Source organism: Gambusia affinis, linkage group LG19 (genome assembly GCF_019740435.1).
Source record: "Gambusia affinis linkage group LG19, SWU_Gaff_1.0, whole genome shotgun sequence".
NCBI classification, from domain to species: Eukaryota; Metazoa; Chordata; class Actinopteri; order Cyprinodontiformes; family Poeciliidae; genus Gambusia; species Gambusia affinis.
In genome coordinates, this window is record NC_057886.1 from 12,766,000 (window position 1) to 12,789,782 (window position 23,783).

The window sequence follows — 23,783 nt, forward strand, 5'->3', positions numbered from 1 at the left end:
AAACATGACAGAAAATCAATCTACAGGTATGGTCACACAAAATGTGAGCTCAAAATGTAGCTCTTAAACGGGGCATGTAGATTTTTACTTTCAATCCAAACCAGGATATCATAGATGTGTCTTTCAATGTTAACCATTAAATTTTGCTCAACAGCAAGCAACACCCTGTAACCTGGATTAATTTAACCTTTAATTTATTTGTAGACAGGATTTTCAGTTTGAAAAAAAAATAAAAATATGTGTAAAAAAAAAAAAAAAAAAAAAAAAAAAGAAAGAAAGAAATAGGACTTCAGTGACTTATATAGTTGTGCTTCATGATATGGACATAAAATACCTGTTAACCTGTTCCTGTTAATTTAGATACATTTTGCATACCATAAGACCAATGTTATGGTATAATTTTATGTTTTTTTTTTTTTTTTTTTACAGATTTAGAAATACAGATCATTGGAAACTAACAAGCAAGTCAGTATTCTAGTTTAGTCACGGATTCTTAACTGGATTCTGTGCTTTGGGCCATTTCAGCGCATAAATGTGTTTTGATCCAAACCATTCAATCCTTTGGTTATATTTCTGCTGGATAGTGAGTTTCTGCTGCATTTATAAGTTTTTAGCATTCATTAACAGACCTTTAATCTATTGCAGAGGTCTCAAACTCCAGTCCTCGAGGGCCGCAGTCCTGCAACTTTTAGATGTGCCTTTGCTGCACCACACCTGAATGGAATAATTAAGGCTCTGGAGAACTGATCTACACAAGGTGGAGGTAATTAAGCCATTTCATTCCAGTGTTTTGTACCTGTGGCACATCTAAAAACTGCAGGACTGCGGCCCTCGAGGACTGGAGTTTGAGACCCCTGATCTATTGGTATCCTTTCACAAAACAAGGAATGTATCTTTAATTAAACACAAGTGCACATAGAATTTTCTTTCACTTCTGTCTTGAATGTCAGATAGATATGTTTGTAATTTGGATTCAGCTCACTAACCTGTAGCTTTTTCTTGACTGGCTTAATGGAAACTATGAATTTAGAGACGAAGGATTTAAATATGCAAAAGTAAATCCGATTAAAGTGAATCTTAAACATGAGTTTAAGACACCAAATATTGCTTCATTGTAAGGACACAGACCCAGCATCAACTACATGTTTACTTAGATCTACACACTGTGGTACCTTTTCTGGTATAGTTATGCGATTGTCATCGACATATTGTGATATCTGCTTGTTTGTTGGTCTCAAAAAAGGAGCATGACAGCAGCATAAGGAACTATAAACCACCACTAGCTATTGATTCTCCTTTTTTATACCTTTTGCACAAAAGTGATACAAACAGATTTCAACCTTACCAATTTGACCGTCTGCTAAAGTTATTTGCATTGTTTTCCAAAAGAAAATAAAGAAAACATAATTCCTGCTTGGATATAAGTATGCATAATATATTTCATAACAAAAATAAAACATCTTCCTTTACTGACTCTCACATCTCCTCCTTGCACACATACATCTGAACCATATGCAAGACTTGACATCAATCAGATATACTGCAATATAATACGAAACATGGTTGACGATGGAAAAAAAACAACTGCTAAAAAACAAAAATGACACTGAGATTGTGACACTGGTGAAAGCAAAGGACTGGACCAAACATACCAGTATGTCTGCAGAAATTAATAAAAACATATTTTTTTTTGTCCTTTCTTGGAGATTGAAAGTGACAAAAGCAAATGTCCACACGCATAAATAGTTTGTAAGCAGCGGCGCATCCTCGTTTTTTTTTTTTTTAGATTTATATGTACATAGCAGGTAAGGCAATTTCAAAACCGGAAGTCTCTGAGGCTGTTTCTTCCTTAATTACAACAAATTGTCCACCAGTCACAATGTTTGCTGCCTCTTATAGTCCTGCAAAATGAGCACTCCCAAACTGTTTCCTTGCATCTTTATTCCTATCTTCCTTTTGCTTTCTTCTTATGAATGCAACAGTTTTTTTATACAAACAGGGCACTTTGAGTTATAGCACTGGATTCACACAAAAAAGTCTGATCCCACAGTCTATTTTCCATTTTGCGTGTCTTTTGAATTGTTCATCCCAAATTCCTTCCATCCTGTTGAAGTCTGAGCTTCATGGCATCTTCTTTTTTTCTTTATCAGCAGCACAGTTCAGTTGCCCTCATCATTACTGGTTTTGAAAGCACCTTTGGCATTCTGTATTTTAGTCTGTTGTCTATTTTTCAGTCTCAAGACTTTTTGGAGAAAGTATATTTTCCTTAATCAACGTTTGCATGGTGGGTGGAGAGATAGACAGAGAAGATGGCGTCCTCTTCTGGTTTAGACCCATCCCGTGATGCTGCCCCTTAGTCTGGGAGGTCTCACCTCACATCTGCTGTAGGACAGAGAGACAAAGCTGAAATTACTATCACAAACACAAAAAGACTCCCATTTGATCATTACAAAAGAAATCTTTGGAGATCTCTGCAATCACATCCCAACTTCAGCATTTGAATCCATGCATTTCCTGCAAACTGACACAACACACATATAACCAATAATGTTCTGAATTACGTTTCCCCAGATACAGAACAACTTGATCAGTTGAAGCACAATTATGTTTAGGGTGATTTTTCTGTGTACAAAGGATAGTACAGGAAAAAAAAATGTGATGATACAGTGAATCCCAAAAGTATTTACACCCCATGAACTCTGTCACATTTTGTCCATAAACCACGAATTAGCAATGTATCGTAGTAGCATTTTATACAATAAACTGTTTGAATCTGAGAAATGTGATGAGCATTTGTTTTCAGTCCCGTTTACTGTGAAACTCTAAGTAATAAACCAATTAATAATGACCCAAGGAGGATTATTTAAAACATAAACAGAAATAGAAAACATAAACTACAACTGTAATTGGCATAAAAAAAAGCACATTACTCTATACTATCCTGACAGAGAAATATGGGAATTGTTTTACAATACATTACTTGGCATTTGTCTATTATGTAGAATACCAATAAATGGAATTGAGGGTTTATGATTTTTAAAGTGACCAGTGAAAATGTTCAAGGGGTATGAATGATTTTGCAAGGCACTGTAACTTAAAGAGGACCAAGAGAGAATTAAGAGAGAAGGGTGCCTCTTTAGAGGTTAGACAAAACAAACTGCTGATGCACTCAACAAGTCGCAAGACCGCTGCTGTGAAGCAAAACACATATACAAAGTGAGCATGCTCAAGAGGCCACAAATTCAACATGCACAATTGAGACATGGAGGTAAAACTTGGTAGCCCTCCTTCTCCTCACACTGTGATTGGTGACGGTGATTGGCAGGCCCAGTTTTGGCCTTGGTTGGGCCAGTGTGACACCAAAAGGTGACTTCAGTGCTCAATTCCTACCTGTGTCCTGTCACAGCCTTGCAGTGGACTTTGGGAAATAAGAGCACCTTTATTATGTCACCAATAAGTCCTTGGTGGGCCTTAGCTTTTTAGGTTTCCTTTTTATACCTTTAACCCTACGATGGCCTGAAAACACAAAAGTTGGGGAGGGTGAAAAGGAAGGAGGATTTAAAGCAAGAAGCAAGCTTTATGGAAACCGAAGATACCGCAACAGCCCTGGGACAGAAGCAGAGAGTGCAAAAATTTAGCTCAGTTTAAATTCTTCAGGTGCCTTATCTGCGCACATTACAGCACTTATCTGCACACAGATATAGGAAACCTTCAGATCAAGGCATGTTAACTGCTGTCATGCCAAGCAGCCTTTGAACACACACCCTTAACACACAAATTCTCATAGAGCAAGGCTCAAAGCTTTACAGTTTTCAAACAGAGAGTCACCTTGCAGGTGTGCATGTCTGCTTGGAAGCATTTGGAGGTAAAGGTTCATTTAATCCAAAGCAGACAGAGAGAATAGGGAGGTAAGCATAGTGACAAAAGTGTAAGTGCAGGATTTCGGCCATCAAACTTTGGAATAACAAACACAATATTTGACAGGGACTTCAGAAACATCATTTAAGGAAGGTGTGAAGGAAATCCCAGCTTGTATTTATTTACCTGTTTCTGCATCTAAGTGTTCTACCACATGATGTTGTGACGTGCACACACACTCCAGGTGGTCCTCTAACCTCACAAAGACCTCCTTCAGCTTGGGTCTCCTCCTCACGTACTCCACCTTGGCTACCTAAGGAAAGGAAGAGGAGAAAGATTAGCTATAGGCTCCTGCACATTTACTCTTCCCTGTGTGTGTCAATGAATGCACACTCTATTTGCCCACTGGCAAACACCATGACTGATGGCACATGCATAAACCAATTCATAAAAAACTCAGCTAAGGCTTTGCTTGTTGTGTTTGGATTGTGACAGGAGCATTCCTCAGTGCCTGATTCATTAGGTTTCACTTGTTGTGTGCTCTATGGTCTGTAAGCATCTGGATGGAGTGTATGACCCCGCTATGAGTTGAAGGAAGAGGGATGAGGGGTAGAATAGAACATACTGCACCCTCAGGCCCTGGGAAGGTTTGCTCTGGCAAAAGAAAAGAAGCTGGGAGATCCCCTCAGCTCTGACCCAAAGCATCCACATCCAAACAGACACTTATACTCATTCACTTTGCCTCAACATGTTGATTTTAAGCCGTGTTTCTACACGGATTATGGAACGTTCTGCTTTGCTTGCATGTAGGAAATCTACAGTGCCTTCTAAAATATTCATAACACTTAAACCTTTTTATATTTTGTCACTATACAACCACAGACATTGTTGAAAGTAAGCCGGCCCTGTCTGCAACTTGCCACAAACTATGCAGAGCACACTATTGACATATGGAAGAAGGCATTCCATTGCTGATATTCCTTTATATCTAGCACATCAATGGAGGCAGATGGATGCGTTCAGTATTACACTCAAAAAAGACTGTTCCAAGACACAGAGAAAATGTAGACCTGTTTGGTCATTTCTATGCTGCTGATGGTCACACTGTTCACATACTGACTGGTTTGCAGACTTCTGTGTTGGGAAGTAGAAAAGATATGAGACTGTGACCGAGGTTCGCCAATTAACAAGACAATTCCAAGGATTCCGCCACAGCTACTAATGTAAAAGCTTAAATCAAAGTATATTATTGAGTATTGGATTGCCCTAGTCAAAGTCCAGACCTAAATCTATTTGGTTAGCAAAGAATTTGAAAAAAAAATGTGCAAAGAGGACAGAGACACAACTCAAAACACTCACAGCTATGAATTACTTAGTTTATTAACTCAGGGAAATTAAATGTGAATTTGCACCAAGTTCCATGATTTAGAAAATATAAATCACTATACACATTTTATTTGTACAAAATATTTTATTTTGTACAAATAAAACGATTGTACAAAATAAATTTGCAAATTTTACAAATTTGCAATGTTACGAACTTTGTAAGATTGCAGTTACATCTTTTATTTGTACAATAAAATGTGTGACTGCAATGTTACAAAATTTGTATAAAGTTCAAAAGAATATTTTTCCTGGGCTCTGCACAATCAGGTCTAAGCTCAGAAAATGGTCAAACAAGCACAAAAAGTGCAACAAGAATTCCAGTCATTCCAAGGCACAGCTTGTTACAACCACCAATCCAAGGGTTATGAATGTTCTGAGCCTTCATCAACAATACACTACTGATTAAAGCTCAGATGAAAGCTGAATAGAAAAGGTTGCATGGAGGTTATGATGATATTGTTGTGCAACTGAGAAGAAAAGTTGGGCACATGCTGATGCCCCTCTGATCTGAACATCAAGAAAGGCAACATCTCAAATCATCCCTGAAGGCTCTGGAACCACAGGGAAACAATTTCCTCAGCTTTACCTATGCCAGTTGCAGCACGAGAAAGGATATTGGCTGACAACCTCCCAGCAGCAATATGAGCAACACAGTCCTGTACTCGGCATGAAGCTTCTGCACGCACAAAACCAATGAGTCTGTTTTCCTCTATCCCACAATGGCACAGTGCCAAGCCTGGCTCTGGGTGGTGAGTCAGTCATGTAGACAAATCAACATACCAATCCCTTTCTGATAAAACAAACAATAATGCTGAAATTCAAAAAGAGAGCATTGCTTTTTGTGACATGGGGGGGTGCGACTGGAACTGAGGCAGCTAAGAGGCAAAGGCCAAGCAGTTTTTAGCAGCCACTCATTTGCACCAGTTTCTATCTGTGGAACAGAAGAGAAGAAGAAAGGCAGTGAAAAGAGGATAAACAGGCATGAGAGGTATGTGGAGAGCAAACAGAGGACAATGGTGTCTGGGTTATTGGTGGTGTGTTTGCCGTTTCCGAGCCATGAAACAGAAGAGGAGCGGGTGAAAGGCCAGAGTGAGGAAGAAACTAGGAGTAGGAAGGTTAACCACCGTTTTCATTAGCTGTCGCAGGGGAGTACGCATGTGTGTGTACAAACAGAGGTGGTTATTTAAGGACGGGGAGGAGCACCTCACCATGATCATGACTTGCATTAGAAGGTGTTCATGTGTTACCTATTAACACTGAGTTTCTGGGTTACCCATTTGGGAAATTTATAAAACCCAACACTGACACGACAAATAGAAAGGTTTGCATTTATCTACAAAACGTGTGCTAAACATCCCCTAATGGCGCGACTTTCTCAGAAAACCGCTGCCAATGTTTAATCCGATTATCTTACTGGAAAATACAGATGAAAGGAGAAAGAGATGAAAGATGCAGCTGCCTTTGCGGACAGCTTGTCTGCTGATGCCGGTTACGAGAATGTCTGTGCTTGCAACTTCTAAGCAACTGCTCCGGAAGTTGCGAGCAGGAAGCAAAGAAGACAAAGTCTTGTCTAAGACTTACTTCTGACGCTAATCCTAATGACTAAGACACACACAAGCTCTGCCGGGCCAAACAAACAGCTATTGACAGAAGGATGAAGCAATGGCCTCCCTTGATGTGAAGCCCAGCGGCACATTTGTTTTGATGACCTGCACATAGCAGGACCATAATCGCTCTCATATCAAGCAAACATAATTTCTAATTATAGGTATACCTTCCTACACTGTGTTCCAAATTATTATGCAAATTGGATTTAAGTGTCATAAAACTAAAATTTCTTGTTGTATAGATGGTATTATGTGTCAGGGTTCTTTGAATCACTATAATTAATTTCAGAAAGCTGGGTTGATTAGTTTGTCTGGTGAGGTCAATTAAAGGAAATCTACTTAATCAGGATGTTCCACATTATTAAGCAGGCCACAGGTTTCAAGCAATATGGGAAAGAGAAAGGATCTCTCTGCTGACGAAAATCATCAGATAGTGTAGTGCCGAATGACAAGGTATGAAAACATTAGATGTTTAACAAAAACTGAAGCGTTATCGTACTGTGAAGAGATTTGTGGCTGATTCAGAACAAAGATGGGTTTGTTCAGATAAAGGTATAACGAGGAAGGTTTCTGTTAGACAAATTCATCAGATTAACAGAGCAGCTGTTAAAATGTCCTTACAAAGCAGCAAACAGTTATTTGAAGCTGCTGGTGCCTCAGGAACATCAAGGTGGAGGATCCTCCAGAGGCTTCCGGTGCACGAACCTACTATTTGACCACCCCTGACCAGAGCTCACAAGCAGAAATGGTAGCAGTGGGCCCAGCCGAACATGAAGATTAATTTTCAAACAGACTTCTTCACTGATGACTGCTGTGCAACCCTGGATGGTCCAGATGTTCGCAGTAGTGGCTTGATGGTGGATGGCCACCACGTCCCAACACAGCTGTAAGGTCAGCAAGGAGGTGGTGGAGTCATTGTTTGGGCCGAAATCATGGGGAGAGAATCATTGGTCGGCCCCTTCAGAGTCCATGAAGGTGTGAAAATGACCTTGGCAAAGTATATGAACTTTCTGACTGATCACTTTCTTTCATGGTTCAAAAAGAAGAGCCAAACCTTCCGTAGTAAAATCATTGTCATGCATGACAATGCACCATCTCATGCTGCAAGGAATACCACTGTGTCATTGGCTGCTATGGGCATGAAAGGGGAGAAACTCATGGTGTGGTCACCATCCTCCTCTCACCTCAACCCTATTGAGAACCTTTTGAGTTTCCTCAAACAGAAGATCTGAGGGTGGAATGCAGTTCATATCAAACAGCAGCTCATGGAAGGTATTCTGACATCCTGCAAAGAAATTCAGGCAGAAACTATCCACAAACTCACAAGTTCAATGGATGTAAGAATTGTGCTGTGATATAAAAGAAGGCGTCCTATGTTAACATGTAACCCTGTCTGTTAAGATGTTTTTGATTGAAATGGCTTCTGATTTTAGTACATGTGACCAGTTAATGCTGCACATTCAAAGAATGATGTTTGCAGTTTTTTATAATCCACAAAATGTTTAGAAAATCTGCTGTGCATAATAATTTGGAACAGTGCATTTTGAGTTTTTTTATTTTTGACAAAAATACTGTTCTTCTGCGGAGCTGAGAAAATATCACTTGCATAATAATTTGGAACACAGTGTAGTACCAAGTAAGGCACGGGATTCTCCATCAGGACTCCCTTAAATATTCTTGGTCAAATTTAACACAATGTCAAAAACCTTCCTAGGAGAATGTGGTCCATATCAACGCTGCAGCATCATACAATTGCTCCTGATTTGTCAGTTGCATGTCCATAAAATCAATTTAAATTTAAATTTCACTGAGTTTGCGTAAAATTCTTCCTTCTGAGATCTGACCTCAGTAGGCATTTTCATCCACACAACTGCCCCTTGTCATTCTCTTTAAATACACATTTTAGTTGAGTCTCTCAACAGTCTTTAAAAACCAAACATATCCAGCAGTTTCTGAAATAAGCTGGGTTGGCAATATGATACAAAAAGCCATATCTCACTTCAAGTTACATGCATTGCCTTTCTTCTCAATTCCGGTGCACAGTGTAAACTTCAGAAAGTTGCCTTCATCACATCTTGATGCCTAGATGCATTGGGTTACTTTCTTGTGGTTACTTTGTTTTAGCCTTTCTTTGCATTGTTGTCTTATTAATAGAGACTTACACTCTGTTGCGCAGTCAGTGACTTCCCTTTTAAAACCTAGATAAGACAGCACCCCTCTCCCATGCTACGACACAGGGTCCCACACTCTCTTTGTATAAATCAAACTGCTTTAAACTCCCTGGAAATCCAGGCCCTGAGAAAGAGTCCCCTGAGTGGTAGTGGAATGATATCCAATCCAGAGGGTTGGGGGTGAGGCTTGAGGGTCTGGGAATCACACCCCCTTTTGGTTTTGGCTTGTCCCCAGTGTCACCAGCAGCCCTTCTGTGTGAAGCCGTTTGTCCGAGTCGGGGCTAATTGGGAATTCCCTGAGCACAGAACACTGACGATGAGAGCATGGTGAAGGAAGGGGAAAGTTTTGCTCCGGACTTCCAAGCAAAACAGAGGAGGGATGTGGATGTGCACTGCGGGCCATGGCAAACTGGAACAGTGACAGATTGGAGCAAAAATAAATAAAAAGTGCATGTGTATGTTTGCAGAATGGAGAGGGGTGGAAAGAGGGTGGGCAAGGTCACAATTCATCCATCAGGAGGGAAAACAGGCAACAGAGACAGTCTGTGTTTACTGCCCAGAAAAAAAGAGGAGAAAGGAGAGGCTTTGTGCATCTCTATCTGTTACTATTTCTTTGTGCAATGAAATAAATAAAAGAATTGAAATTACATTAACAAAGCACATTTGTTCTAACAAACATGCAAATAATTGAAGTCTGAAGGTGCGTTTCTTGCAAAATGCATAGGCTTCGATATTATCTAAAAGCAACATTTACAAAGAGAAACTGTGACCACAGTTGTATATAGGAAATACACTTGTTCTAAGTTCTTCTTCAGTTACGAATTACTGTTTACAGACAACGCAGTGACATCTACTGTTTAAAAAAAGAGCTACAGTGAGCGTAATGCGCCTGACAATGCAAGAACTAGCTTGCGCACAAAACCATACCAAGCCATACCCAAAACTTTACGGTTTCAAAAATACAACATTTTTCCTTCAGCTCATCCCTATGATTTAAACTCCTTCTAAGGGGTAGCAAGGAAAAAATTACTAAAATAACCTGAGTTTTATCCAGCTGTAGGAGCACAAATTAATGCCCCACCCCTACATGTTGCTCCATCCTGCCAGTCAGCTTGATGGCTTTTAATAAATACAACTGTTTAAATATATCCCCAACAGGACAGTAAATAAAAGAATTATTATAGCTATTGCCTGAGTAAGTACCATTAAAATATCTGTTTTTTAAACTTGTGTTGTACTGAAGAGAGCAGAGTATTAAAAGAGGTACATGAAGTTAGGACAACACATAACTTTAGACTATTAATTGAAATTGAAATAAATGTTGTAAAATCTATACGAGACCAATTGAATCCTATTTTACATTTTTATATTGAATTATCTTACCAATACTGAAATACCGTGAGTCTCATACCACCCCATGCCTTGTTGCAGTAGTCAAGGGTGGAAAAAAAAGAAGCAAACTCCAAGTGCATAGACAGAAACCATAATTTCAGAAAGGGACATTACTAAGCAACGCAAAGGATGAAAAGTGAATGAGATTTAATGAAAGAGAGCACAAATGATGCAGAGACTTGACAAGTGGGGTAAAATTAGAGAGTTGCAGATTCAGGAGAGACAGAGGGAGTGAACAACTATTTCACACATCAGACAATCAGACTCCAACATTGAAGTGTGCAGAGAGGAGATCTGGATGGGCTGAAGCATGAGGAGCAGGAGGGAGGACAGCAGGGTAAGGAGTGAAGTAAAAAATACAGACTATTGAGTCAAATATGATTTAAAAAATACTGCTTCTCTCCCTGCTGAAGTGTTCCAGCCGCTACAGCAGTAGCCAACATCTCAGACACTCCCATGGTCTGCGACCTGCCCCGCCATGTTCACACAAACTCCCTCACCCTGCTTCATCCACCAGGAGAGTTGACTGAATCAAAGGGTAAATAATTCACAGCTGCAAGGCACTTCAAACACAGAGGCCCCTCACTCCCATCTGAACCCCCCCCCCATCCTGTCCCTCACATAACCATAAATCATTCTCACTGTATCAACGCCACACTTTTATTTATGAAACACCCCGTAAGTCAGAATCCCACAAAACCACAGGGGTACAGCTACCGCTACCCCCCAGTGCCCCGCCATGACCCACCGTCTGCTGGGATAATCATGTGTGAGTATGTTTGCATGTAGGGGTTGAGGACCTGGAGGCTGGCGCTGAGAGATATGTGGGACCCCCACACTCTGTACCGGGCCATTTCCGCCTGGCCTCAATTGTCCTCCACTTTGATCCAGTAGCCATCAACACTTCATTACTCTGCGGTCTGTCTTCCTCTTGCTGCAGCTTCGCACAAATGGCCTCATCTGGGTTTGTATCGTGTCGAGGACTCGCTCTCCCTCACCCACACTCATGTCCAACAAAGATGTGCCCTGACAACCCATTCTAAACACAGCAAAATGCTTGCTTGGAAGCCAATTACAGGTACCCAGTTATTAAAAGCTATTAAAAGCTAAAAGTGATACACCCTTTAGATTAGATTAGGAACATCATGAAGCTAATTTAAAAGGTTGGTTCTCGTGTTTCGCTTGTATTGCTGCACTTGAGTCTCCAAACTTCCTCTTTCCTAATATCATTTGTAAACAAAACACGTAAACACAACTTTTTACTCATTTCTTTCAGTCATTGTTGTATAATATTTTTTTCTTTCAGAAATCTACTTGGAAGAGGGAAGTCTGGGCCTCCCTTCTGAAGCTGCTACCCCCGCGACCCGACCCCGGATAAGCGGAAGAAGATGAAGATGAAGATGAAATCTACTTGGTTTGTGTGTCAGGCATTTTTTTTTCAATATGATTTTCTATGGGAACAAATACATGTAGAGGTAATATAGGTCTAAATATAATCGTGACAAAGCATGTGTCAGTATGAGATGATCACAATATCATAATCTTTCACATAAATCCAACACTTTCGCAGCTTTAAGTTGAACTATTAACCTTCCTACATTTTCTGCAAAAAAATTAATTTTTTACCAGCTTATTTCTGCCTATTTCGTGCTCCTTTCTCAATGAGCTGTTTTGGGCTATGTCACTATTATGCAAAGAAGATGTGCTTTCTCTCACTAGAACTTTGTAAAGTCATTACCCTGCCAATGAACAATACAGGCTTGTACAGAGCAGGACCTGCTCAGATCTATCGTACTTCCTTTAAATACCCAGTCTCAAGTGAATGGGCAGAATAAGAGCAGATGTAGAGCTGATTTAGACAAATCTAGGTTGGTGGAAAGAAAACACCAAAAATCTTCTATGCTGATCCTTGGCTTACAGAAGAAAAACAATCCAGACCCCTTGGCAGTCTGAGAGAATTTTACGCTTTCTAATAAAAGAACGAAAATGAACAAACTGAGCCTCTGTTCAAAGTCAAACCTTTTGCTGAGATAATGTTTCTTACACAAAATGTGATGGATGTCACTTGATCAGAGAAAGCCCTGAGGGATGCTTTCCTTTGGGACACAACGCCTTTCACCCTCCCTGCAACCCCCAAAATATCAGTCTGTTGTCTGTGTGCCAATTTTTTCACCCATGTCATGAGGGGGACACAAACACAAGCTGGATGGAGCATTCCGGGAATAGCTGAACCGAACGTCTTGAAATGCTGTCGCCAGCGTCTTTCCATCCCTCTACATCGCTCCGATTTCAGACAGAGCTCCTATTGAGGATGACATTCACCAACTGTTTGGCAAACAGAAAGGCAGATAGACACAGATGATTGTGTAGTATATCAGAACTCTCGACTTTGACCGCAACATGAGTCAGCGTTTCTGACCAAAAACCTGATGACCTTCGCCCCAGTCTCAAGTCTTTTGCGGCCTAATATGCTTTCTTCTAGGATTGATCTGAACTTAGATCCATCCATCAAACCAATAACTCTGTCCAACTTCAGTGTATCTGTTAAAGAAAAGCTTGTTTCGTAATGGGGATGTTATGTTGCAAGTGATGTGCAGAACAATTTCAGGCATACTGAACATTTTGAAAGTTGCCAAAAACTTTACATTTTGTCCCACGTGGCCAGAGCACCTTCTTCCACATGTTTGCTGTGTCTCCTACATAGATTGCAGTTAATTCCACCTGAGCTGTGGGTCTCTACAGGTCCTCTAGCATTACAAAGAGCCTTGCGGTTAGTTCTCCAACTAATTGCAATCTTGCTCAGTTTGCGTGAAAAGCCATATCTTAGAAGTGACAGGTTTTTTTTCCTATATTGGCTGATGTATTGAACAACACCTCATGAAATTTTCGAAGGTTGACGTTCTTTTCATAACCATAAACTTATATTTGTCTAAGCTGTTGAAAGCCATGCATCCTCAAGGCAGCTTTGTGACAGCCTATTACACAAAATCCCAGTAAAATACAAAAGCTTCCATTAATAAAAGCTCCATAGCCCAGATTTGCATTTGTTTTATGACTAGACTAGCCTATCAGGCAGAGATCTTTAGAGACTTGGATGAAAGGCAAAAGAAAAACAACTTTCACAGTCCCAGTAACTGGGCAAGATCAAGCTGTCTGCAGCAATAATTAAGGACAGATATAGACAAACACAGTCAGAGTATTCTTGGCTGCACTGTTTATACCTTGGTTGTCTCTAACTTCCACAGGGCAGACTACATAGTCCCCATACCTTCGAAAAGAGCAGCTCACCAACTCAGTACCACCACTGTAAATATAATGAGAAATTCATCTCATCTCCTGCCACTATGTCTCCTCTGATCCTGCGCAGAAGGACATGTCTTCAAGAAAGCTATGCTCCTCATTCTCAGTCATTTTTTCTTCCAAGGGCACACTGTTTCCAGAAAAGACAAAAGGATAAACAACAAGAAGATGTTAAAGTAGTCGTGCAGCATGTGACACACTGACGATCTCAAATATTGTTTTTATATTTCTTGAAACCTGGCATAAGCTTCCCTTTCTGGGCAATTCCTTCAACAGATCTCCCAGCCAACAGCTACCTCCTTCTCTTTTCTTTAATTTTCTCTCATTTGCACCATTCTGATGCCCTCACCTTGAACTTACACCATGCAAGAGACAGAGTGATGGAAAGAGGTTTGAAATGGTAGGGAATGACGTTGGTAGAGGTCAGCTGGACAATTTTGTGGGAAGGTATCAAGAGAGGCTCTCCTAAATAAGAAATTGGCATGTGATTTAGTGTTTTGTCAAATTTTTTATGTCAGAATTCCCAGTCCTTTTTAGTCAAATTTTTAAATAGAATTTTCACAATGAAGTTGTGAAGTTTCATAGAGTTTTATAATTAGACATTTGAATATCATGCTGACGAGCTACTCCAGCTAAAAGATGAAGGATGGGCACTATCGTTGGATACTGTAGAGAGGATGCATGGATGGATGGATGGATGGATGGATGTATTGATGGATGCTCTAAAATCAGTGTAGTATCTATTTAACTTCTTTGGTGAATGAAATTAGAGAATGGATGGATGCAAAAGGAAGGCAAACATTTTTGCATTTAAATTTTTTCTCCACATTTTGCCAGACAAACTCTCTACTTTTGCAGATCTCAGAAACTCTGAATGCTAGAATTTTAAGGCATTGCATTTAAATTCCCAGATTTACTTTTCCAAAAAGCACATAGAAGTGTGAGTTGTACAGAAAACAAAGCCAGACAGACTTACCACATGAGGGCAAGAGACATGTTTATACTTGGCTTGATGATGATAACTGGTTTATTAAGGAATCCAGTCTTACCTTAACGGTGCGGTGGTGCTTGCGGGAAGGGTGACAGCGCATGTTGCTGGTGTTGCAGCATCCTGTGCAGCGCTTCACCTCCACACAGGGTGGCCATATCAGGAAGTTGGCAGATGTGGGATCCACATGGCTCCGGGGGATCTCATAGATCACCGTCCGCGTCTTGCATGCTGCCGGGACGGCCTCTTCGACTGGAAGTGAGAAAGTGGCTTAATGCATTTGTTGTGCATGTTACAACATCTGGTGACGCATTTCCTGACCTCAACTAAGTGCTTATGTATTGTTGGAATCTGATCTTCACACACACAGCTGCTTGTACTCTTAATGACTCACTTGATGTGAGAGCTGCTTGTCTTGCCTCATATCGTACCTACCATCTTTTAGGAGTGTTAAGAACACAAGCTTTCCAAAAGCCTGATCTCATATCAGCTAAAAGTCTAAGAAACATGTAGAACTTGAGAAAACAGCTGAACTAAAGGTCCTCGCTGAAGTTAGCGTAGCATGACTCGGCAGGACAGCCATTACTTCAGGTGGGAGAATTAATAATCACAGATGTTTAATTCAAATGCTACATAAAAAGGAATGTTTGGGGGTTGTATCATTGTTAAAATGAATCACAAAGGTTTGAAAACATAATAGGAAATTGTTGCTAAAACTATTGTACTTACAGTAAATATATTGATTAGAAATTAGATCCAGGTGTTGGTTTGTTCAAATGTGTATCTTATCTCACTGTTTATGTGTAGTGTCCAGCATTCAATGGCAAGGTAGGCATGTGTCTATTGACTATATTGTGGATGAAAATTTCAATTTGGTAAAAGTTAAGAGCCATGAAAAACCTGTAACTGGGAGAATTTTTGTGTTCAAGCAAGACGTTTGTATCCAGCATTAGACAGTTAAGCAACAGGGATTGGAAGGGTGTTGGTAGTGGATGCCTTAGGCATTGCTATGCCATAGAAGATCAGAGGAACAGGGGGAGGTTTGGACAGGGGGGTAGCAAGGGTAATCTACCAAATCATGCCAAAGATGCCGCCCTGGGAGGTTGCCCATTTGTCTGTCAAGCATAGCCTAATTCTTATTTAGTGTTTCTTTTAAATTTGGGAATATAAAATTGTAAACTTAAAGAGTTAAATGTAAAAGAAAAAAAACTATTTATTTAAGATTTTCCTTATTTAAAACACACCATTTTAGTTTCTTGAAGTTACATAATTTCTTTTTAGAATTGCTGATTAAAATATGCTTAAATAAAATGTTTGCAAATGTTACACAAATTTTGTTTTGTAGTTTGTTTTATCTCTGTCCACTGGCTTAAGATTTGCAAAACTGTTTGCATTATAATAATTATCCTGTAAAGATGAACTGCCAATCATGCATTGAATGTAAGAGCTTCTGTGGAGAGCAGCCAAAATGCCACACTATCTCATAATCCTATGGTGCCGGACAAATAAATGAAACATGACCAGCAGCTTTGTCCACGTCCAACTTCTCGACTGCTGGGAGTAACATGGAGAGCATGCACTCTGCAGGCTCCACGCCTCGATCAGATATCGTACCGCGTGGCATTTTAGGAAGAAATCTGACTGAGGGAAGAGGCGAGCTGCAACTTGAACCCTGAATGTCTGGAATTTCCACGCTCGAGGATATATTTCTCCCCTGACGCGTGTGTCTTTAGATCTGCAGGCCTCGGGGCAATTAAAAGGCTTGGTGTCAGACGTCCCCGTCAACCCCGCGCACTAGCCTCCCTTTCTCATGATTCCTTGATTGCAAATAAATACTGGGTAGATGACTTCATTAGGGTGCCTCTTATCTCCCTTAAAAAGCAGTATAAAAACCACTAACTGTTAGCTTTGCTGGAAATTAGTGTAAAGCGATCTGTTTCATGTCCTGGGAACTTCTGTTTTAGAAGTGAGACTTCAGATTATTTTCAGGGCATGTTGACGCTGTGTGTGCCAAATTGTCACGCATGCAATGATGCAACTTCTGAGCTCCGACTGGTCTTACCAATGCTCCTCTTGCGTCGGCTGTGCAGCTGGGAGCTTTTCAGCTCATTGTAGTAACCATGATGATGGGACGAGTTTTTATGGTGGTTGTGGTGCTTGTGGTGCTTGTGCTCCTCAACAACATCGTTTCCCGTACCTCGTCAGAACAGAAGTACGGCATGTTATTGATGTCACAAACAGGTTACTCAACAAACAAGTTCAAGTTCAACTTTTATGCTACTTGTCATGTTCACAGGAGAAATTGTTTACCAGAAGTTAGTTATAGAGAATCCTGTGACATCACCACAGCTCAAAGTTAAATGGACATGTGTCTCAATAAAGTTATGACTCAAACATATGACACATTGTTAGTCTGGCTACTGTACTGGGAAATATGCTATAAATTGTATTCATGATGGAGACAAGAATGTCATGAAGTCATCGCGGCAGAGATAAAGGAATACATGACTAAACAGAGATGTGACTCTTTGCTAATTTGGCGACTACAGTAAAAAAAATACACTCTTGCTTTTCCCTTAATGTTGAGCAATACTCTGTTAGAAAAGCATTTTCAGGATTAAGTAAGAATCTTCAACTGCAATTCTAACAACCAAGTATTGGTTGGCCACAGACATAATGGAATAAAGTATCTTTTATGTTCCCAGAGGGTTTGTACAATTCTCTTAAACATGCAAGCATGGTAACTTCTAGGACACTGGCTGCAGGTAGGAGGTTCAGTTGTACACTGGTTAATTGCTGGCATTATATGTCAGCCTCCCTCAGTGACTAGGCTAAACTTTCTTTTAGCTGTAGCAAGACGAAGGTGAGTCAGCACTAAGTTGAAAAAAACAACCAGCTTTTACAGACACAGAGGTTTAAAGTGGTCATTTGACAGGTAGGGCCCGGTCACCTTTATTTTAGGCCTAATTAGTGGTTCTGTGTCCCTCATTTACTGCAAATGTTTGCTTTTCAATCACTTTGTGGTTTTTTTGGGGAAAGTACATGTTTTGCCAACATAGCCAGTTCAGTTTTTTCATGTTCATGGTCATCTGATAAGATGTGCTTGTTTTGGTCTCCACCCAGACTTTTAAGGTGGATTAAGAAAAAGTCCAAGAACAGCAATAAAATTATAAAGCTTGTCTGCAGGATTCCAAGAGCGTCTGACTATATTTGCAAACTGGGTGGGTCTGCCTTTCTTATGGTATATCACGCTTGTATAGGATTATTCTACACATGCACACTGCACAAAAAGACACTGAATAACAATCGGAGAAACTCTTCTCATTATCCTACATAATGTGGAAAATCCCTAAGTACACATATCTGAACAGAGTTCAACTGTGGGCAAACACAGTCCACTCTTTCAGCTTTTTTGTGCATTCAACCAAAGTAATTCGAAGGGATTTCCTCAAACTATACACCGTCCACCACTGGGATAGGTTGTTTATTTGCTTTTTGATCATTTCATTTTTCAGGTCTGTCTGTCAGAGACAGTTCAGGGAATTTCCTTCTAGGTTGTCAGTGAGTCAGTCAACCAGTTGGCGACCCAGAACTAAAGGTTCACTGAAGGGAAGTGTTGCCTGCAGCTGAAACTGGGAGTCAAACAAAGGGCTGAGCTATCATTCTTTCAGACCATTACACTCACGCACACACATACTGTACATAACATCCCAATCTATAAATCTTTTCATCTCTTACTGTCAGAAATACACAAAAGGTAGGAGAAGAATATAGCAAATATGGAAAGTTTGATGCAATGGAAAGTTATATTAGATTTGACAGAGAGGCCACATAAGAAACAGGAAAGAAAATGACGTGGAAAGACTACAGCAGTGGAGTGAGGCGGCTTGATCCTTTCCTGGTTCCAGGTGACTAAGATGTAAGCACACGCCCAGAGTCTGTAGACAAGAGACCAGAGGACAGGAGACAGTCTCTTACCATGAATCAGGCTTTCAAGACTGGCAAATTACTCCCTCCATTAGCTAAGGGCCTTAACTCCTTCCTTTTGCTTCTTCTCCTCCACTCTCTTTCATTCTCCCTCTCCTTGAACAAACAGCCAGCATGTTGTTGACTTTCAGTGTAAGGGACTCCCTTCATCTGTCAGTCTTTCTCATTTGTCTTCTTTCTTTTTAGCAGTTATGTGGCTGAGTTGACAAAATGTAGGTTCAAGTCTAATAGGCAGCAGGGTACTTCTTCGGTTGTGGGTAATAACAGGTGGCAAGCAACTCCCCTTTTTAAGTATCGAAGTTATCTGTTAACTGTGAGGGAGACAGAAAACAAAGCAGATTGCACAACAACCTGCGGCTTCTCCGATTGAAGCCGGAGCGCTGTCTCAAGATGTCTCCGACTCCCTCCTCCACCTCTGCCCCTTACCAAGAGTCAGGTTCCCTTTTCTGTCAAAGTTCTTCACTGAGAGAGATAAGAGCAGGCAGGCAAGGGGCCACCTCAGAAGGAAGGCAAGGACAGAGAGGAGGAGGAAGAGAAGGAGGAGGAGGAGGAATATAACGAGGAGAGCAGCACCTTGGGGGCCAGACAGCCATCTGCAGACTTCAACAGGGTCATCTCATCTGACAGTCAGAGTTGAGGACAGGGACTTTGTAAAAAACAAATGCAAGCCAGCACTGAGCACAGGGGTATTGCAAGCCACCCCTGGGCGCCCTATTTATCCTGCCACTTCCAAACTTCAGCCCCTCGTGGGACAGAAATCACAGAACAATTAAAAGCTAATTCTGAAAAGTTCCCCTATGGTTTAAAATCTCCCCTCCTAGATGATGTCACGTTACATAGTATTCTGCCTAACACTGATAACTTCCCTAGTTCAAACAATCTGCAACAAAAGCTCTGAAAATACCCCTCCGGCTGGCGTCTGGGGTCTTTTAATGGGCTGGCCAGGGCTGACCAACCTGACCCTCAAGACAGATTTATGTCCTCGTATAACAATAATTAGCCTACTGCTGTTACTCTGCAAAGCATTAATCTGTTTGAAGAAAGACACGTTAATTCAATTATAAACACCTTTTCTCATCCATGAGGCACCAAAGCAGTTTATTCTGGGCTCAGAGTAAAGTGAAATGATGCCTGCTGTGGAAAACAGCCTGGTTTGATGTTAATTAAATCCATCACTGAGGTTGTTCTATTAATTAAATCCTATAAAACTTTGCTAAATCTTTCCCACATTTTGTTAGGCTCCAACTACAAACTTCAGCATATTTTATTGGGATTTTATTGGATAGGTAATTGAGCTAAATTTTAAAGTGGAAAGAAATGACAATATGGTCTTCTGAAAAGCATATTTCTATCCAGGCCCTTTGCTTTGATACCCCCAAATAAACGGTTCTGTGCAATTATCTTCAGAGGTCACCTAATTCCATCCATATGCAATTTAAAGCCAAGCATCTTAGGCAGCTGTAATTTGAAGGCTTCAGAAGTTTGTTTGTGAATGTTGGTGAGTAATAAGCTTGATGTAGACTAAGAAATGGAGAAAGTTATGTAGTTGTTTAGACCAAGGTGAGGTTATGGACAGAGTTCATCATCACAGAATGAAATAGATTCGGCACAACTGCAACTGGTTCAACCATCCCAACAGTGAATCATGACGGTGGCAGCATCATGATGTGGGATGGTGGTCACAGTTGATGAGAAGACAGAAGAAAACATGGGAATAATCCTAAAGTTGAGTTAAAAGTTTCTGGACTGGGGCAGAGGTTCTCCTTCTAGTCAAACGGCAACCTTAAACATACAGTCAGATCAACAAGAGATCGGTTTAGTATGTGTGGGAAAAGTCTAGTCAAAGTCTAGACATAAATTCAATTGACTTTGTATCAGTAGATGCTCTCCATCCAACTTGATTGAGCTCAAAGTATTTTCCAATAGGGAATAGACAAATTTCTATATTTAGAAGAAAACATGCATCCAAAAGCCTACAAAGTATTAAATTAAGAGGCGCTGAATAGAAAAAAATCTCAATATAAGCACAAGTCAATTTCTGTCTATTGTAAAATTGTGCACTATAAAATACAGTTAAATATGTGGAGGAAGCTCAAGAAAATACAAAATGTGGCTATTACAACCTGTAACAACTCAAATTCCAGTCTCTGCCCTTGTTTGCTGAATGTAAAATGTAGAGAGTTGTAAAGCAGGAGAGGTAATTACCCCTTTCTGTTGGCAAATCTGCACAGAGGGAGCCCTGAACTTGATATATGACAGCAGCCTGTGTAAATAGAGGCCCATGTGAAGGCAAACAAGTTCTTCCAGCACACAGATGTAATTTAATCAGTAAGACAGTCTGGGACACCGAGGGAGAAGAAGCCAGCTTGACCGGCAACCTGCTACAACTTTTCACCGGATTTATGGCACAAAAACATGCGGCAGTCTGGAGGTAACAAAGCAAGTTCACTGAACTCACCGTTCATCACGTGTGCAGTAAATGCACTTGTCTTGGATCATGCCTTTTCAAATGTGCAAACTATTATTTAGGTTAATCATAAAGCCGCAACATAAGAGTCCTGACTTTTCAGGTTAGGTTTAATCAGACTGATATCCAAAAGCCGGGGTATCCGACTTGCAGACACATGACGTGCTAAATAAATAAATAAATAAATAAATAAATAAATAAATAAATAAATAAATAAATAAATAAATAAATAAATAAATATCAAGAGGCAGAATTTACCTACGGAGTCAATCTCCAGTAACCGCTGGAGGTCGCTGATGCTGTGGATTTCACTGTTGGAGAGTCGATCGATCAGCTCCTGTGGAAACTCCACTTCCTTCTGCGGCAGGGAACGTGGCAAAGAAATCAAACAAGAAAATAAGGTTAGAGGTGTGTCGAGTGATTGGGGAGCACATGGCGATTTGTTTGGCTGTATAAATAAAGGCTCAACTGAGGAAATCTTTTCACAAGCCAACTTAGCAACACGGTGCCAGAGAGATCCATTGAGAATTTAATGAATAATCAACAACATTAGACCCCTGAAATACACATCACTTTCTTCCTCTAAGCTGGAGCGCGAAACTCAGACCGAAAGCTGTAAGATTGCGCGAGCGGCAACCTCGCACCCTTTGCACTTGTCGCGCTTCATCCAGGCACCTCGGGTTGAGCAAGACGTGCGCAGCCCTTACAGGAACAGCAGCTATTTTTATCAGCCAGAGCGGTTCCCATGGACGCGCTTGGTCCAACCAAAACGTTTGCCCAGTTGCCCTCAAGCTACAAACAGATTTGGCACCAAAAAAGATCAAAAATAACTGCGCTGTGCGTCCAAGCGCATGCAGCGGCGTTTACTTTGAGACGCGCACTTGTGAGAGAAGCTCCCTCAAATCATCTTAGTGGTGGTTTTATTGTTTTGATTTTCTTTGCACAGGCATTAATTCAAACTTCATTCCTATGGAGTTTAAATTAAACATCGCGTTTCAGTGTTATGTGTATGTATGTGAGGCCCTTGAGGAGAGGACCTTTGCACTCTAATTGGAATAAAACCTGGTTGAACCTGGTCACTTTACCTCAGCAGTGGCCAGCAGGTACGTCGTCCACAGCAGGAAGCAGCAAATTGTGGCTCTCATCTCCTTTTACTGTAAAGTCTCCCTCAAACACGAAAAATGTGCTGCGGCGGAGGAGCCCCTGAGTCGCTCCTGGTTCCAGAGGATCCACAACCATCCCCTCAGGGAGGGAAACTGTGTAGTCAGAGCAGCTCGGCCAGACGCGCTGCTTGTACTTGCTTGAAACTCTCGGGCTTAGGAGTCTTCTTTTTATTCAAATTGAGCTGCGTCCTCTTGAAAAAGCCCTGCGCTCCAGCACAGCATATACCTTCCTTACGCACGCGTGAGGCAAATCCAATAAACAAGTCTAGCGCACATTGCACTTGTCCTTCAACTTAGCAAAAAAAAAAAAAAAAAAAAAGAAAGAAAAAAAAAAGGTCTTCACACTTTGACCCAATGCAATGAGAAACCACATATATATAAAAAAAAACCGCTGCTTGTCTTTGAGGACAAGTGAAAGCGCACTGCTTTTTCTCTGTTCTGAAAGTCTTGAATGAAAAATAATCCAAAAGATGCCCTAATCTCCAATGGAGAAAGGAGTCCGTGAGGGGCTGTTCAGAGCGTGTCTGCGCGCAGGTCCTTGGACGTGTAGGACTCTGGAGTGAATGGTGTCAGAGCGCCTCTGAGCCGCTGAATATAGGAGCCAGCAGCTCTGTGCCCATTGCGCCTCCCCTCGCGTTTGGGTGATCGTGCATCCATTCAGCAAGGGGAGCTGGTTGGCTGATGACTTAAAACTCCAAGATCCGTCCCCATGCCCCTCTTACCGCCTCCCTCCTCCATCCTGTGTGAGCGAGTGCATGAGTGTCTATGTCCTTTGAAAAAGAAAAAAGAAAAGAGCCCTTCACAGATTTGGTGTGTAGTCCGTTTTTATTTACAGGAAGGCTGGAAAATAGATCCATTTTTCAAAGACATTTCCTTCGTCTCATTTCCCACCACTGCACGGATTGATAACTGGATTAAGATGAAGTAGGAGGATGCTCTGGGTTTATCTTTCTGCGAATAATAGATAAGTCGCTCCGGATGCTTTGTCTAAAGCAGTGGTCCCCAACCACCGGGCCGCGGACCGGTACCGGTCCGTGGACCAATTGGTACCGGGCCGCGCAAGAAATAATAAAATATGTCCGTTCTATGTATTGAGTCTGGAGGAGCTTTTATTTTGAAAATCGTACACCGAGGGTTGAGTCTTGCGCCAGCTCACAGCGCGCACCCCGGTCGACGATCCTCAGAACGCGCATGCACCCCGGTCCGCGGAAATTTACGAAGGCTCTGGCCGGTCCGCTGTAATAAAAAGGTTGGGGACCACTGGTCTAAAGGACATCATGGTGAAACATATTTTCAGCTGATGGTCATGACTCATGACTATAGCTTTCTGGGTTTCTCTGTTCATTCTTCCCAACTTGTTTTGCTTTGCAATAATGTTTCACCTTCTTGGACGTTATCACAATTTCGTAAGTGAAAGCAACAAACTTTAGTTTAATTTTGCTGTTTATGTGACCACCAGAAGCA

At 41.0% G+C, this 23,783-nt stretch overlaps 1 protein-coding gene across 7 annotated transcripts; it reads right to left on the reverse strand.

Moving 5' to 3' along the window:
* Positions 1-1,284: 1,284 nt before the first annotated feature.
* On the reverse strand, positions 1,285-22,897 carry pdgfab (platelet-derived growth factor alpha polypeptide b). 7 transcript variants are annotated; one of them, XR_006369164.1, is made up of 7 exons: positions 22,242-22,897; positions 21,415-21,511; positions 16,765-16,899; positions 14,764-14,954; positions 4,045-4,171; positions 3,391-3,516; positions 1,285-2,382 (listed from the first exon to the last, which is right to left on the reverse strand). XR_006369164.1 is itself a non-coding variant. In XM_044101331.1 (6 exons), the coding sequence occupies exons 1-6, from the start codon at positions 22,299-22,301 to the stop codon at positions 2,369-2,371; spliced, it is 621 nt and encodes a 206-aa protein (XP_043957266.1). In that variant the 5' UTR covers positions 22,302-22,896; the 3' UTR covers positions 1,285-2,368. The 7 variants fall into 7 exon arrangements, 4 of the variants coding, with proteins under 4 accessions (XP_043957266.1, XP_043957265.1, XP_043957264.1 ...); XR_006369163.1 differs by having other exon boundaries at positions 1,285-2,379; positions 21,415-21,514; positions 22,242-22,896; XR_006369162.1 differs by having other exon boundaries at positions 21,415-21,514; positions 22,242-22,896.
* Between the last annotated feature and the right edge of the window lie 886 nt (positions 22,898-23,783).